Raw genomic sequence first — 18,713 nt, forward strand, 5'->3', positions numbered from 1 at the left:
TCTCCTGCACATCTGCAGCCCTTGGTCCTGCTGAGCACACAGTGACTTCTGAAGTGGCCACCTCAGTCACCCCTGAGCCCTTCACCACCCAGCCATTTCCACTCACTGCAGTACAGATCCACCTCTTGACTGTGTTTAGGATGACAGGAGGTCCTTCAACCCATCTGCCTCTTGGCTTCTCTGCCCTTTAATTGAAAGAGATTATGGAAAGGATATCTACTCCTTTTTATTTTTCCAAAATATAACACACATCCAACTTGCAAGTAAATACAGAAGTTTTTAATTCCTTGGAAAAAAATTTCTGGATAATTCCATGTATTTTAGTAATCATACAGACAATCTTTTTCTTACTGGCTCATTACCAAAAATAAAAACTATGGTAACAATTTATAACTCCATAGATGCAAATAATCTCATCTATTTTGACAATGAAAAAGTCAGAAAGACAAAACATAAATTCTGAGTGCAGATATTAAAACTGTATGACATTCTAAGATTATCTTTTTATTTTATTGCTTGTTTTGCTATTTGTATGTTTATCTTCCAAGAGCCTACAGAAGTGAGGAAAATATCTGCAGGGTAATTTTAAACAACATGAGACAAGAGTTTAAGTACTAAATATTTTTTAAATAAAACTTTTAGTTTATTTATTAAACTATAAAGGATTTTCCAGAAACACATCAGCTAAATTGGCCTGTAATGCATTAATAAATGGAGAACATGTATCTTTTAGGAAATATTTTAAACATAGTGGACACGACCCAAAAAGCTAATCATGATATGAAAATTTTCAAGTCACAATTTCTTGGACTAATACAAGTTAGTTTTTAACCTGAAGTCAGAAGTGCAAAATCTGTTAAAAAATAATAATAATAATATTGCCATTGTTCTCAGCACTCTACTGATAAATCCTACACATCCCTAAAGGCTTTTCAACAAAATGAACCACAGTCTCTTGGCAAGCTCCTTGCTTAAGTGGCAAGTAACTTTTGAAGCTGTGGACAGAAGCAAGCTTTGTGGATAGCATTGCTCCAATGTGAAAATCATCTGCAAAGAAATCCCAGCAACAGCCTTGCTGTCTGCACATCTGCAGGTCTGCATAGGTGCTCCCTGGGCAGGTGAGACTCTTGGCTCACAAGTCGGAAACAGATTAAAGACAAGAGAAGGAAGTGAAGGTCACACATCTTCAGTTTACAGATGTTATCCCAGTTAAATGCCAGGGACTTTGAACTAGAAATGGACAATATGCAAAAATGAGGTCACCAGATAACAAAGTTGAGGGTGTTAAGATGCATGTACCTCATATGAAGACAGAACTTTTCATCTGTAGCAACAGGAAGTTCGCCTAAAGGCCATGCTAGCTGGAACCCACTTCTGAGCATCTCTCCTGGACCTTTCTACCGATTCATCAATAATCATAACTGATATTGAGAACGACACCTGGGATACCCTCCAATGTTCTGCAGGCTTTTCCAAATCGAAGAGAGGTCACATAATGCCTAGTCTTCGGAGGTGAGGGATTAGCCTGTATTTTATTCTAATTATTTGGGGCTCAATGATAGCTCTATTGCTTTAGAAATTAGAATACCCTATTCCCCAAATAGGACCAATGATCGGAGCTTATTGTACAACCAAAATGAAGGTTGGGACAATGGGCTCTTAGAATCTAATTACCATCATGAATTCCCCCACTGACTTCAACTTCCTTTCTAGATGCAAGATCACCAGGGTGTTTCAATGAAACCAGAACATTTCTTAGAAGTCCTCACAAAAACTTGACATTGTTGTAGAGCTCAGGATTATTTCTGACTAGGCCCTCTACTTGCTGGCAATCTTCTATGTGCAAACATCCAACTTTGGTTTGCTGTTGAGTCCGAGTGGAAGGATTCCCATTCTGCCTCTGAGTCTCCTTTAGGGACTTGGAAATGGAAGGTAGTGTGGTTCTTTCTGGCCATTAGCCAGGCAAGGGACCCCAGGCATTCTGGGGTAAGTTCGACTAGCAATTTTAAAGAACTCTTCTGCAGCATCAAGAGCAATAAGACGGTCCTGCAAAAATGAATGAATGAATAAATATAAAAGAGAAACAAAGATGGTTGCCAAGCAAAATCAATCTCATAAAAACAAAACCTCCCTAGAAATAATAATGAACAAGTAAAATATTTCTTAAATTTTTCCCAAAAAATTTTAAAACATACCTTCTCCCTTTATTTATATTACCCAAGAAACACTCCACCAGTCTTGGGGTCCTTCCAAATGACTTTTCAACCTTAGGTTATATAAGCAGTATCCCTCACATCTCTTCGACCTACAAATCATTCAGAAATCTAACTACACAGCAGAATCAACAGCAAAACAGACTCTTGAACCACACCCCAAGCTGCAAGAGCTTTAGGTGTAATCCAGAAAACTGGATTTTTAAAGCTGTTCAGGTGACTCTGGTGCCACTTGGCCACTGGAAGCCAGTGCATAGGATGGCAGCATGAGCTGCTACCTCCTCCTGCAGTGGTGGCTGGTGGCTTCAGAAAGAAGAGCACATTAAATACTAGAAAAGGCAAAAATCAAAGCAAAATTAGGGCAGATAAAAAAAAAAAAGGCATCCACTACTTACCACGACAAACAGGTATCTCTCTGAGAGCTCCCAGCTTCTTGGAAAAATACTAGTCTCTTCAGCCAGTTTCAGCAGCATCTCTCGAGCTTTCCTTGTGTTTTTAGAATCACTCATGGTGCTGAGTTTAGTCACTGACAACAAAGAGTCCGCTTCCTTTTGAAAACCTGAGGCAAGAAGATTGACCTTCATGTAAAGTAGCCACTAGGAAATGTCTGCCCTGCAATAAGGTTCCTGCCCCCTAGGAGATGAAAAGGGACCCAAATGCAGATTGTATACAAACATCGGGAAGACTGAGCCAGAGGCACTACTCCATGTGCTGCTCCCCAGCTCTGTGTGACTAGCAGAGTCTTTAATTAAAATACTTTTGCTGTTTCTCCCTGTTGGCTTTCCGCATTAAATTGTCCCTCAGAGTTAAAAGCATATACTCACCCACTGCCTCTTTCGGACCTTGGTTTAGTTTGAAACCCTCGTCCCTGTCCGCTCTACTCTTGCCTCCTCGAGGCTCTGTTCTAGAATTCCTTCTTGCCCCCACCACCCACCCTGCATCACCTCCAGATCCCTATTTCCCCAAGCCCAGATTTTCTTCCTCAGAGAAATATGGTTGGCTGGTGAAAATTACTTACCCATAGGTAGAAAAGGCCCCAAGACTTAAACCTTCAGAGAATAGCTTAATTGTAAAAAGAAGACTATTAATTCATGAGAATATCGGGTGAGTTAAGAGGGCAGAGGCCCACCTCAACCCATGGCATCCCACTAAATATCAAGGGCTATCACATGGCACCCTCTTTGGAAAAGTGACGATCCCAGGACATTGTGCGCTTTCAAAGCAGAAGGACCAAGGACTTCAAAATTGATAAATTCATTTTGTAAATATTAAAACAGGTTTATTTTATGATGAGTGGTTTATTTTATATTAATTTTTATATTAATCTTATATTATTTAATAGTTAATATAAATATTAAGACAGATTTATTTTATGATGTTTATCACATCACAACCTGGTAGAATTAAGAAAAACTATTATCTGCTATCTACTCTAATGCCACAAGGGATTTTTTCCCCAACCTTGAAACTTTTCTTCCTTCTACTTGTTCAGAAATTTTGTACCAAGTCTTGCTGCCTCTCTTACAACCAAATGTGTCCTAGCCTGCCTCATCTATAAAGCTATTCGTAACTGGCCAATTATCTCCATTTAATCCAATGTACGAAGGAAACAGTAAATCGTAGTCCCTGGATGACTTCACTGCCCTGTGCTACCCTATATGGGGACAGATGGAGTAGCACATGGCAGAGTATGTCCTCGAGACATAGGCTGTTGAAAACAGAAATATCAGAGGTTTTTTGCTTGAGGTTATGAAAGCAGGATTGGGAAAATAATTAGTACACGGTAGTTTTAATTAGCCAATTATTGGCATTCTTTTTGTAAAAACCATGGTGGAAAGAGTAATGATCACAACTGGTTATTTTTACCATTTCACAATTTCTTTCAGACTCACCCAAATCTTCTAAAATGCGTTTCCATCTGTTTCTCACTTCCCTTCGAATCTGCCGCAGGGCATAGATATCATAGTTGAGTTTTTGCCACTCCTGTAAGAAATTTAAAATTCAGTATTATTCATACCCTCTGGCCTAAACCTCTACCTCATTCTTGACTGTCATTTTGCTTTAACGCATGACCTCCCTCTTGACTAATCTTCAAAGCATGCCTACAAGAAGAGCAAGGGATGGATGAGATAGAGCCAGCAGGAATACCATCAGCTACCATGTCTGCAGAATCTGCTGAGGACAAGGTGATAGGGCACTTTCCACAAACATATCAAACTCTTCACTTTATTCTCTCAGAGATCTCACCTGCAAAATGGGTTAAACAATGGTAAATATTTCATTTAAGATTGTTATAAAGATTAAAGATATACAAGCACAATGCCTGTGTGTGGTGAACGACTAATATAAATTCTGTATTTAAGCCAATTGATAGATGAAGAAATGGAGGCTCAAAGAACTTAACTAATTCGCTGTCGTCCTGCTCACAGGTTCTAGGATTAATATTTAAACTGAAGTCTTACTGCAAAGTTCACGATAAGAGTGACTCCCCCAGAAGCTCCCTTTGTTATTAGAAATGCCAGAACCTGGGAATCCCAAGCATCTTGATTCCTAGCCAATGCTTTCTACATCAAAGGCTCAGCACCACTCTGTCTTTATTTTTTAAAATTTTTAAATTGATTTTTTAAAATAAACGACAGTGGAATGCATTACAATTCTTATTACACATATATAGCACAGTTTTCCATATCTCTGTCTGTATATAAAGTATGTTGACACCAATTCGTGTCTTCATACATGTACTTTAGATAATGATGTCCATCACATTCCACCATCCTTGGTAACCCCCTGTCCCTTCCCTTTCCCTCCCACCCCTGTGCCCTATCTAGAATTTGTCTATTTCTCCTATGCTCCCCCTCCCTACCCCACTATGAATCAGCTGCCTTATATCAGAGAAAACATTCAGCATTTATTTTTTTGGGATTGGCTAACTTCACTTAGCATTATCTTCTCCAGTGCCATCCATTTACCTGCAAATGCCATGATTTTATTCTCTTTTATTGCTGAGTAGTATTCCACTGTGTATATATGCCACATTTTTTTATTCATTCATCTACTAAAGAGCATCTAGGTTGGTTCCTCAGTTTAGCTATTGTGAATTGTGCTGCTATAAACATTGATGTGACTGTGTCCCTGTAGTATGCTGTTTTTAAGTCCTTTGGGTATAGCCCAAGGAGAGGAATAGCTGGATCAAATGGTGGTTCCATTCCCAGTTTTCCAAAGAATCTCCATACTGCTACCAATTTGCAGTCCCACCAGCAATGTATGAGTGTACCTTTTCCCCCACATCCTCACCAACACTTACTGTTGTCTGTCTTCATAATAGCTGCCATTCTGACTGGAGTGAGATAATATCTTAGAGTAGTTTTGATTTGCATTCCTCTAATTGCTAGAGACGATCAACATTTTTTCATATATTTGTTGATTGATTGTATATCCTCTTCTAAGAAGTGTCTGTTCAGGTCCTTGGCCCATTTATTGATTGGGTTATTTGTTTTTTTGGTGCTTAGCTTTTTGAGTTCTTTATATACCCTAGAGATTAGTGCTCTATCTAATGTGTGAGGGTTAAAGATTTGCTCCCAGGATGCAGGCTCTCTGTTCACCTCACTGATTGTTTCTTTTGCTGAGAAAAAACTTTTTAGTTTTAATCCATTCCATTTATTGATTCTTGGTTTTAACTTTTGTGCTATAAGGGTCATATTAAGAAAGTTGGGGCCTAATCCCACATGATGAACATTAGGGTCTACTTTTTCTTCTATTAAACTCAGAGTCTCTGGTTTAATTCCTAGGTCCTTGATCCACTCTGAGTTGAGTTTTGTGCATGGCGAGAGATAGGGGTTTAATTTCATTTTGTTGCATATGGATTTCCAGTTTTCCCAGCACCATTTGTTGAAGAGGCTATCTTTTCTCCAATGCATGTTTTTGGCACCTTTGTCTAATATAAGATAATTATAATTTTGTGGGTTAAGTTTGTGTCCTCTATTCTGTACCATTGGTCTACCAGTCTAAATCACTGAAATAGAAACAATTGAAAAAAACTGGCAAAAAAAAAAGTTGGTTCTTCGAAAAAAAAATAAAATTGACAGACACTTAGCTACCCTAATGAAGAGAAGGAGAGAGAAAACTCAAATTACCAGCATACATGATGAAAAAGGTAATATCACAATAGACACTAGAGAAATACAGAGGATAATTAGAAATTATTTTGAAAACATATACTCCAATAATATAGAAGATATTGAAGGTATTGACAAATTTCTTAAGTCATACGATTTGCCCAGATTGAACAAGGAAGATATACACAATTTAAACAGACCAACATCAAGTGATGAAATAGAAGACAGCATCAGAAGCCTACCAACCAAGAAAAGCCCAGGACCGGATGGATACACAGCCAAGTTCTACAAGACCTTTAAAGAAGAACTAATACCAATACTCCTCAATTTATTTCAAGAAATAAAAAAGAGGCAGCACTTCCAAACTCATTCTGTAAGGCCAATATCACCCTGATTCCAAAACCAGGCAAAGACACATCAAAGAAAGAAAACTTTAGACCAATATCTCTAATGAACATAGATGCAAAAATTCTCAATATAATTCTGGCAAATCGAATATAATAACTAATCAAAAAGACCGTGCACCATGATCAAGTGGGATCATCCCAGGGATGCAAGGTTGATTCTCACCAAAGGGAAATCAATAACTGTAATTCATCACATCAGTAAGATTCAAAGATAAGAATCATATGATCATCTCAACAGATGCAGAAAAACCACTCTGTCTTATTTACTTCCCTTGATGGGATGAATCTTTCGAGAACTCAGCAAGCCATTAACAGGCTATCATTCTGAAAAGTTCTTTATCAGTCTTGTGTATTAGACCATCACATTGTCCCCATACAGAGGCTAAATCTTTTAGAAACATTAGAATCTTTATGGAACTAAGTACACCTTTGAAGTGTCATGGAAATTTGTTTTTAGAGAGGGTTATCTACATGGAACTTTATAGATAGGTCCTTTTATAGAATATACTTTTTCTTCTTTCCAATTCCCTACAGACTGGAAAAACTAAGGGGGAGAAAACCTGAGTGCTGTCCTCTTCATTAGATGGGCCTTTTATATACTTCATTGCCCAATCAGTATAGCACACTGGAAAAGACCCAGACTGTCCAGGTTTGGATCCCAGCTCACTCTATATTAACAGCCTGACCACAGGGAAGTTCTCTGCCTCTCAGTTGCTTCATCTGCTATGTGGCAATACTCCTACCTATGCCCTAAGGCCTACTGTAAGGCTTGGCAGATTAATATAAGCCTTTCAAATTCAAGGCGGGCACATTCTCCTCCAAATCAGTGTAGATGCAATTTAAAACCAGAAAAAAAAAATCCTCCAAGATTTCGAATGATTTCTACTATGAGAGGAAAATGTTATGCATTCCACTACTTATTAGCCCATTCCTCAGGACACCCAGAAAGAAATGTGTCTGTGCTCAGCATCAAATGGGATTTTATTTTTCCTAAACACTATTTTAACTTTCTGGACATCAAATTTTATAACTGATCAGTTTCTACTTTAAGTTGGAAATTTAGTCTTTTCAGTAAAAAATATATATATAGGATTTGGGGGCTGGGGTTGTGGTTTACAGGTAGAGCGCTTGTCTAGCATGCATGGGGCCCTGGGTTCAATCCTCAGCATCACACAAAAATAAAATAAAGGTATTAAAATATATATATGATTTAGTAGGCATTTTTTTTAATGATTACAACTCGGAGGCTGCTTTTTATGTTTTCATTATGATCTTTTCTTTTTTGTTCTCATGTTCTAGTTCATGTGAGTTGCCTTAAATCCTGTTTCATAAAGACTATAAACAAGGCATCAGACAGAGTGGTACTTATCAGTGGTATATGCTTATCGTCAATAAAACTGATCCTGTTTTCTGGACTTAGTGAAAAGTAATCAGAACTTTAGTTACACAATCCACAGAGCTGCTTCATGTCCACACATCTTAACACAAGTAACCAACCACTAGGTGGCTTCACTAACTCATGATTGAAGGTCTCTTAGTTTTTCTTAGTTCCTTAGGCCGATACCTCAGGCCTTGTTCTAAGTGTAGACAAATCTCTATTTTTCAGAGATCCACTCATCCTTGGATTATCCGTATGTTCCCTTCCTGTTGTCCATCTATGAGCTATTTTGCTATTCCTAAATACCCACACCGAATGCTATACAAATTCATTCAGTGTTACTCTGACAGATGCAATATACACCTAATTAACAGTACTAAGAATGGGTCTGTACCTAGTACATCTCTGGATCCCACTGTCCCTTAGTGTGGCTCACAGGCAACTTGCACATGATAGGTACTTATTAAGATCAGTGGAATGAAACTAGGCATTTCACATATGTGCATATCATTACTATCTTCTTTTGACAGAATCATCATGAATAAACACATTATAGTATCTAGAAATTCTGTGCAACATATAGAGCTCTTAAACCAATGGAAGTTTTTGGTAGGATTTTATCTAAGAATTGGCATTTCACAAAATAAATCATAACTGGAGAATCTGAATTCCTCTTAAACATATAACCCAGCGAACAGAATCTAAGTGCAGAAAATGAGGAATGGGGGAATGGGGATGTACAAAATCTATTCACCTACTTCCTGGTATTAAAGACAAGCAAGGAGCAAGTCTTTTTTTTTTTTTTTTTTTTTTTGGTACTCAGCTATTGAACCAGGGGCACTCAACTACTGAGTCAAATTCCCAACCCTTTGTTGTATTTTATTTTGAGATAGGGTCTCACTAGGTTGCTTAGAGCCTCACTAAGTTGCTGTGGCTGACTTTGAACTTGTAATCCTCCTGCCTCAGCCTCCTGAGTTGCTAGGATTACAGGTGTGCACCACTGTGCCTGGAAGAGCAAGTCAACTGATGTACAATTTACATATTGTAAAGATTTATCTTTTAAGCTTGGGATAATTTGAAAGTAACAAAGATCAGTTAAACATTCTTCACAAGTGAATTCAACTCAATTCTAGTAGACATCAAAAGTTAAAGTCTTATTTTCTAAAATAATTTGTTTTCCGGTAACTTCTGAAATTATACTGTAGTCATTATGGTTCTGTGGCCCTAGATCTTAACAACAAATAAATTAACAAAGGTGTAGCAAAAGAAAATACAGAGTTAACTGCACAAGAGACCTGGGAACCCAGTCAAATTGAAAAACATGTCATTAAAAATTAATAACTGAAGACCTTTATAGCTGAATTCTTAAGGTTATTCTCCTCTTTTGTTGTTGGCCAAATCAGATTAGGGCTACTAGATAAGAAGGTTGAGGCAACAACATGAAAGGCAGAGCAACCTGGATCTCAGTCCACCATCAACAGCTAGTTCTCCAGGAGCTGGCCTTGACCTTGAGCCCTGCTGTAAGCTCCTCAGATCACTTCCCTGTGTACAAAATTAAAATGTTTGATGCTCAGGCCAGTATCTCTCTATTTTCGCCACCCCCAAACCCCCGTAACCTTCATTGTACTCTTTGCTTCTGTGACTTGACCTTTCAGGTTCCATACATAGGTGAGACCATGCTGTGCTTGTCTTTCTGTGTCTGATTATTTCACTTAGCCCAACAACTTCTAGGTTCATCCATATTGTGCAAATGACAAGATTTTCTTCTTTTTATGGCAAAATAACATTTTTCTGTGTGTGTGTATTCATCCACCCATGAATACTGACTGATTCTGTATGGTGGCTATAATGAGTTATGCTGAAATGATATTGTGCCGATACACAGCATGGTGACCGGTGACAATAGTAAATAACATCGTCTTGTTTACTTGAAATTTCAAATAGCAGATTTTAAGTGCTCTCACCCCCACAGATACGCAATAGGAATTATGGGTGGTAATGGATATGCTAATTAATTTGACTGTGGTAATCATTATATAATGTATATAGGCAACAAATCATCACTTGTACTTCATACAATTTTCACTTGTCAAATAAGTACTTTAAGAAACAATTTGATTCTTATCCCTACTATCTTAATGTGAGGCTGTAGATAACTGGGTCAATTAACAAGTGATTTCTACTTCTTATTAAAAGGTGATCTAATGATAAGTATGTGAAGTAATGCAAATGTTAGCTCAATGGAGCTATTCCACAGTGCACACATATTTCAAAGCATCATCTGTGTATAACAAGTATATTCAATTTTTATTTATAAATTAAAAACTATTTTTAAAAATATGGTTTATACATTTTTAAATGTCCTTTAACAATAGATTATATATATTTTAAATCATCTTAAACTCTTAGGAGCAACCTCAAAAGAGACCAACTTATTTTTAGGTATAAAAATAATGTAAGGACATTATAATAGAAATAAACATTTAAAGAAAATAAAATGACAAACTAAAAGCCACAGGTTTCCTTTATCATTCTCTTTTTCTAATCTTATTTCTCAGAGGTAGTTATGGTTGAATATTTCACCCTTTTCTCTTTTTTTTTTTTTTTTTTTTTGGTGGTGATCTACTCTACAGCTTCAAATAATAGGCTTATGCTTCCAATTTTTTTTGGGGGGGGGGGTACTAAGGATTGAACTCAGGGGCACTTAACCACTGAGCCATGTCTCCAGCCTTTGTTTGTATTTTATTTAGAGACAGGGTTTCACTGAGTTGTTTAGAGCCTCGCCAAGTCGCTGAGGCTCGCTTTGAATTCGAGATCCTCCTGCCTCAGCCTATGGAGCCACAGGTGCATGCTATCAAGCCCAGCTATACTTTCAATTTCTTGTATATTATCTTTAAACTTCTTTGATACAACTGCCTATATAGACAAGGAGTAATTTGCTCTTCCTCTGCTCTCTCTCTCTCTCTCTCTCTCTCTCTCTCTCTCTCTCTCTCTCTCTCTCTCTCTTGTGTATGATCTCTGTCTCTGTCTCTCAACAGCAGTTTACACCAATCAGGATCCACCCCTCAGGGCTGGAACCTTGCTGTCCCAAACAAAAGCTGGGTCCTAGTAGGAAGGAAGAAGAGGGTATAAATACTGGGGATGCTAATGTGTCTGTCAGAGGACAGATACGATATTTGCTTCTCCAACATCTATTTTCCCCTTTATTCAGATTTTTCTCTGGAGAGCAATTGTATCGGCAGCTCTAAGCAAACTTTGATGGATTTAAGTTAATAAAGTCAGCTTTAGCTATATGTGAATGTTGGCTTAAACCCTAATCAGTGCTTAGGAAAGATTTCAGTAAGATAAAACGGTCTCCAAAAGACCTTTTTATGGAAATAGAGAGGGGAGCTGGCCACACCCCTTATCGTCAATCTTTTTTATTTTTATTATTATTATCATTATTATTGGTACTGGGGATTGGCCCAGGGTGCTTAACCCCTGAACATATCCCCATCCCTTTTTACTTTTTATTTTGAGACAAGGTCTCGCTAAGTTGCTTAGGTTGGCCTCAAATTTGTGATTCCCCTGCCTCAGCCTCCCAGGTTGCTGGAATTACAGGCATGTTCCACCACGCCTGGCCTTATCTCTAATGCTCAGGTGAGGAACTAAACAGAGTGACCCTGGTTGTAAAGTAACAGATGTACTCATAAAACATCTAAGTAAATTCACCTGTGCAGTGGGCATGCCATGCCACCTATCATTCATATGTGTGTGTGTGTGTGTGTTTATAAGCACAGCGTGGCCCTCCATTGTATATTGCCACCTGCCCCTGCCACCAAGGAGTGACTAAAATACCCAAAACCTCCCCATTGAGTCCTCCAAGTTCTTCCTTTTTATTGGGGTGCTTGCATCCCTGGGGTTGAACAGCGTCATGACATAGTTGGCAGGATCCCAAAGAGACAGGTGCTGAGTTGTTTCCAGAGTTGGGAAAGTCCATGGAGTCTGCAGGGGGAATCCCAGGCTGGCCATGAACTTCACTGTGATTGTTCCCTATTGGAGGGATGGGGACTGTCACATGAGCATGGGGATGCCCTGAGAGTTCAAAGTGGGGGCAGGTAATGCAAGTGTTAGAAGCAGCATCCAAAGTAGTCACGAGAAAGCAAAAGGAAACAAAGATGTCAGGCCATGGTGGCTAGGTTCCTGCTGTGTGCATTAAAGTCAGCCACAGACCAGGAGCCAGCCACTCGGGCTCAGCTTAGAAAGAGTTAAAATTAGAAAAAGGCCCTGACAGTAAGGATCTGCTGTTGAAATGCTTAGAACCTGCAGATGGGTGTCTGCAGGTCATGGCCTGCTGTTATGCTAAACTGAGAGGACATTATGGGCCCATAACCTGTATCAGGACATTGATGACTGGAAAAAACTGGAGCCCTGAGACGTGAGAGCCATTCAGGGGTCCACTAGTGCCAGTCACTCAGAAGCTAGACCAGCTATGAACCAAAAGCGCAAGACCCAGAGGAGTGGCCTGAGGGGCTGACCTAGATCGTTCCCAGCTCCAGAGGGATGTCTACATATCACCATCAGACCTTGTACCCCTGCTGAGCTGGGGTCCAAGTTCAGGCAGGAAACAAAAGAGGTGTGCCTGTACTGGCTGTCCTGCTTGTGGGACACTGGAGCAGGCTGGATAACAGTGAATAGTACAGAATTGTCTAAAGTGGCTTCAGTAACTGCTCACCCTGCTTTACCTCAGCAGCTTTAAGCCAGTGCCGCTGATTCGAATGTGGGTCATTACTAGCTTGTCTGCTTCTTGCCACTTGCCAACACATGGCCAGATTCAGGAGACATTCCTTTGCCCAGAAGCCCACGAGAACCTATGGAAGAACTACAGAGCTATTTGTGGGAACTGGAAATGAAACATGCAATTTATGTGCAGCCTTTCCCAGGATCGGACACTATGATTTACTACTGGGATGAGGGATGCAGCAATGCACACGGCCCCTCTGTCCACAGACGGTGCCCTGGTATCAATATTATCCCCGTTAGTAGAGCATCCCCTCCAGCAAGCAGTACAACTGACAGCAGCAGATCTAGGGGAGACTAACAGATTGCAGCAGAAAAGAGGAGTCTGTAAACCCAGAAGAACCTCTCCGAGTGTCCTGTCAACAGAGGCACATGGACTTAATGGCTACAGGAAATAGAAAGGAAACAAAGAAACAACCTAATGCCACCCTAGTACAGTTATGGAAGCAACTGCCAAAGATAAGAGGCTTCAGCCACGACCTCTCCATAAGGAAACAAAAAGGGAGGTGATCCAAAAGGTAAAATAGACTCTTTTTAGTCTCAAAAGAGACAAAGACAAGCCTCTCCTATGGGGAGATGTGATGAAACCAGAGCCCAAAGCTCCCCCTGAGGAATCCTAGTGTGGGACAACCAGGGAAAAGGTCAAGGTTCAGGGCTCAAAGCCATGTCTCTGGATGGAAGGTCATGTAAAGAATTGGCAACACACTGGTCTTCAGAAAGTATTCAGAGTAACAGCCCTGGTGGACACAGGAGCCAAGCATACATTGATATATGTGCAATCCTAACAAATTCCCAGGCAACTGAACTGCTTTTGATGAATACAGAGGAAAAACAGTGAAAAATCAAACTGTAACACTAACACTGCAGCTTGGACACCTGCCACCCTTCCCTGACCCAGAGTTCATAGCTCCTGTTCCTAAATATATAATCAATGTTCATATCTTCTGGGGTAAATACCTACAGACTACCGTAGGGGACTGTGGTTATGGGAACATTAAAAAATGTCATCTATGAAGCTAAACAATATTAAGAGGACAAGCTAAACACCTACTTGTTGTCTTCCCTGTGCCCAGCAGAGAATTGTTGCCACCAACATTATCAGCTTCTGGTGGCCTTCAAGAGGTAATGGAGACAATATGCAGATTGGCTTCAATAAACCTAATTGGCTCAACCCACAGTCCTTTTAACTCCTCCATGTGGCCCATGAAAAAGCAAGATGGAACATGTCTCCTGCATTACAGGGAATTAATGAAGGTGACTCTTCCACTTAATGCCATCCCTTATAGCACTGCCACCATGCCAGAGGAGCTCAGCACTCGATTGGAAACGTGTCACTGTGTGCTGGATCTTCCTCATGCTTCTTTATTGTAGATGGAGTCCTGAAGAGTCAAGCCTGCCTTGCCTCCATGCGGGATGTGCATGTTACCTCAAGGATTTCTCCATCGCCCCATCCTGTGTCATGGAATGGTAATGAACCTGGTGAGCTCTGCTCATACATGTTTACAGAAAGATCAATTCTGATTCTCATTCAGTGGTCACCAAGGCTACCCCAATGCTTCTGACTCATTTGCAAGGAAGAGGGATGGGTTGTTAACCCTGACAAAGTGCAGGGCCCTGGCTTATGGGTAAAATTCTTGGGTGTTATTTGGTCAAGTAGGACAAAGGTCGGATCTCAGGCTATGAAAGACAAAGTTCAGGCATTTCTACTTCCCAACACAGTAAAGCAAATACATCAACTTGCTAAGGTGTTATTGGAGGGCTTTCATCCCTAATATAGCTCAGTTATTATGACCCCTATATAATTTGTGTAGGAGGGGTTCAGCCTGGGAATGGACTGACCTTTTAATATGGCCAAATGGACAGTAAAACAGGCACAAGCTCATGAAATATTAGATATATTGAAAACTGTTGAGCTTACCACTCATGTTACTCCAGATGGCTTTGGATGAGGCTTATGGCAGTGGTTTAAGAGCCATAAGACCCCCACTGGAACTGGGTCACCCCAGAAGATACCAACATTACTAAGTTATGGAAGGGGACGGAGGAATGTTATGGGTCATTGGAAAGACAACAGTGTGCTACTTCTGCTGCTCTTCTCACTGTGAAACCCATCACCAGGGAAACATCAGTCGAGGTCGCACAACAAGTAGAGATAAAATGGCTACAGAGGAAACTGCCACTTGGCTACACCCAGATTAAAGCATGCAGGACAAGACTATGTGGGCAGCTGAGACATGCTGGGGACTGCCCATAAAGAGGTCTGGTGTTGTTGCTGCATGACAGGACTGCCTCGCCTGCTCTCAGTGCTACCTACAACAATCTGATGCCACTGACAGGCACATCAAGCAAGGTGACGTCCCTCTTCAGTGATGGTGGCTGGACTACATTAGTCCTCCTGTTATCAGAAGGGACCAGCTATGCACTGGCTCACATGGACACAGTTATAGGCTTGATGCAAACCTCCCCCAGCAGAAGAGCCAATCAGGGACTGATCCGGCTGAGTGCCATGTATGGCACACCACAGGTGACTGAGAGGGACCAAGGGACCCATTTCACAGGTGATGTCATACCTACAGCAGTGGACTCAAGACCAGGACCTATTATGGATTTTCCACCCACCATGCAGGGGTGGGCTGCTCATCTGCCTGATGCACTGAGGACACTAAATGAGAAACCCAGACATCAGTGTCCTGCAGCCGTTTCTTTGATGCCACCAGCATTAAGGCTACAGATAAAAGAAACTTCCATTGAGCATTTTTTTTTAGACCAGCCTGAGACACAAGGAACAACTTACTGCTGCCAACTCCTCAAGACATCTCATCAGAGACAAAGAGCATTAGGTGGCCATGGACTATAAAATAAGCCCCTGGTGGTCTGCCTTCTGACCCCCTTGGGGAGAGAGAATGTCTAAATTTACAAGTTAGCCCACTGTGTTGGGAACCCAACCCTCACAAGTACATGATATGACCCTGTGGTGTCATCACCCAAAAAAACACTGTGCATCAGTTTATGGCAGTTACATATCTCCAAGATGTCTTACTCATTCTATATCCCTGAAGTACATGTGAATGGCACGATACACTTGCCCAGACAGGCCTATTGTGCAGGCTACTTTACTAAGACAAGAGCATAGCGTAGCCTGTATATTGCCTCATGGAGCTGATTTTCCGTGCCTATTAAATGCTTGTCTTATTCTCCATAGGTTAGCAACAAGTAACCTATTCCTGAACTGGGAAGCAGAAGTTGTACAACATGCCAACCAAACCAACTGTTGGATCTGCTCAGAATTCCCTGTGATTGCAGCACAAGAACTTCCCTGGGTAGTCCACCCTGCCAATGAGATGGAACGGACTTGGATTAAACAACGGGGCTAAAACACAGTACCTCTCAGGCTTTAACCCAAGTGCCTAGATAAATGAATGCTATCTTAATTACCTTAACATGCTTGCTGATAAGATTCTTGCTCTTTGTACTGCTGTTGTAAGACGTGGATGCAGTGTGACTCCAATGTCCTTTCCTAAGGGCCTCACAGAAGACAGGGGACAGTGTGAGATTGTGAGGGACAGAAAGGGGCTTCTGAGGCACTGAAGAGGTGAAGTGTTGGGTTCAATGCTAACCAGTGGCTAGGAAAGCTTGCAGTGAGAAAGGTCTCTAGAGAATGTGACAAGAAAGAAATAGTAAGAAAGAAAGAAATGGAGAAGGGAAGTTGGCCACGTTCCTTATCACTAATCTTTAGATGAGGATCTAAACAGAGTGACCCTGGTTGTAAGGTAAAGGCTATACTCATAAGACATCTGAGGAAATCCATCTGTGCAGTACATATGCGGCCTATCTTATATATTCCCCTACCACTTAGGAATAAGTGAGTAATTAAAATATCAAACCCCTCCATTGAGCTCCCCTTTAGGATCAGTAAATGGTATGTTTGGGGCATTTGCAGCCCTGGGGTTGAACAATGAGAATTATCCATGAAGCATCTGAAAATACCAATGCACAGGATATACCTCCCAGATCAACCAAATCAGAATTTCTTGAAATTAAAAAGCAGGTTTGAGATTCAGTGACAAGCCAATAGGCATATCCCATGGGTTCAGGGATAGGCACTTCACCCAACTCAAGTCCAGGAGATGTAATGAAATCCATGAGGCCTTGGAACAATCAGGAACAGGCTTCCCCCTTCCCCCTTCCCCTGGATGCCATAGGCACAAAATCCCAATGCTTTAATTGCCCTGAGGAGAGCCAGACTAAGGAAGGAATTAACTCTCAGAGGAAGACAGAGTGAAAGACAGAGATAGAGCTGACAGACATCCTGAAGTCTGAATCCAATCTCCTCTAAAGTCAGTCCTACTTCTGGATTCTGGAACTCTTTTCTATGAACCAATTCCCTTTAGAGCTAGGCAACTGAAGCTCTTTTTCTGGTCCTTGCATCTCAAAAGAATCATGTTACAAAGCCCACTCACTGAGTATACAAACAAAAAAAGAAAATATAGATAATACAAAAGAGATTGGTCTCAAATTTTACCAGCTCTTGCCCCTGGCAAGAAAGAAATGACAGCATGCAGACCTATTTAGCTGGGGATTGATGGGGCTCACCGAGGATGCAATAGAAAGGGTTCTGCTTCCCGCATCCCAGTCCTTATCCTGCAGCACCTCCAGCAATGACACAGATACAATTGCAGCCCTTGTCTGCGACCAGGGCTGTATTTTAATCCTCCCCTGAACTTTGCCCAGTCTGGAGGAGAGCCTTTCCGCTCTTGCAAACTGTTGTTATAACGGGGGAGAGAGCTGGCTCTTTTCTAACTGTCTTTTCTTCTGAAGATTCAGGGGATAGAGGCCACTACAGGCCTAACCACTCAGCTCCCTTATGAAGACATACTGTCACCTTATAGATGGATGGGTCATCTATTTCCAGAGCCCAGCCACCTTAAAAGAAAAAGATGACTATGAAGCACTGCTTCCTCAAACTGTTCATTTTACCTTATGCATTTATTATTTGTTTATGTTAAGTAATACATCCATTCACAATTCAAAAAATGCTAAAGGCTCTGTCCCCCAGCCACCAGCACCCTCTCTACATACAGATAATGATTTCTTTTGTAACCATCCATGTTTTTTTTCTTCTCATAAATGGTAGGATACACTGGGCATGTGGTACAGACTTGTAACCCCAGAGGCTTCAGAGGCTGAGGCAGGAGGAATGCAAGTTCCAAAGCCAGCCTCTGCAACTTAACAAGGCCCTAAGCAACTCAGTGAGACTCTGTCTCTAAATAAAATATTTAAAAGGGCTGGGGGGACTGGGGTTGTAGCCAGAGGTAGAGTGCTTGCCTAGCATGTGTGAGGCACTAGTTTCACTCCTCAGCACCACATAAAAATAAATAAATAAAATAAAGGCACAGTGTCCATCTACAACTAAAAAAAATTTTTTAAACAGGGGGAGGGGGGGCAATCCCAGAAAATCAAAAATGGAATGTTTTCCCTGTTAAGTGCATGCTGATCCATAATGGGGGTGGGAGGAGAGCATGGGAGGAATGGAGGAACTTTGGATAAGGCAAAGGGGAGGGAGGAGAAGGGAGAGGGCATGGGGGTAGGAAAGACGGTGGAATGAAATGTATATCATTACCCTAGGTACATGTATGAAGATACCAAACCTGTGACTATATTTTATGTACATGAAAAATTGTGCTCCATTTATGTAATGAATTAAAATCCATTCTGCTGGCATGTATAACAAATTAGAAGAAATAAATAAACAAATATTTTTTTAAAAAAGAGCTGGGGATATGATTTGGTGGTTAAGCACCCCTGGGTTTGATCTCTGGTA

General features: G+C 40.7%; 1 protein-coding gene across 1 annotated transcript in view; it reads right to left on the reverse strand.

Moving 5' to 3' along the window:
* Positions 1–208: 208 nt before the first annotated feature.
* Positions 209–18,713, reverse strand: part of Mreg (melanoregulin) — a 59,259-nt gene continuing 40,754 nt past the window's right edge. Inside the window, exons 3-5 of the mRNA XM_005331840.5 lie at positions 4,106–4,196; positions 2,609–2,772; positions 209–2,046 (exon numbers count right to left, since the gene is read on the reverse strand). Coding sequence (XP_005331897.2) covers positions 1,912–2,046; positions 2,609–2,772; positions 4,106–4,196 — 390 coding nt within the window. The 3' untranslated portion in view covers positions 209–1,911. The remainder of the gene's footprint in view (positions 2,047–2,608; positions 2,773–4,105; positions 4,197–18,713) is intronic.

Source organism: Ictidomys tridecemlineatus, chromosome 7, assembly GCF_052094955.1.
Source record: "Ictidomys tridecemlineatus isolate mIctTri1 chromosome 7, mIctTri1.hap1, whole genome shotgun sequence".
Lineage (NCBI taxonomy): Eukaryota > Metazoa > Chordata > Mammalia > Rodentia > Sciuridae > Ictidomys > Ictidomys tridecemlineatus.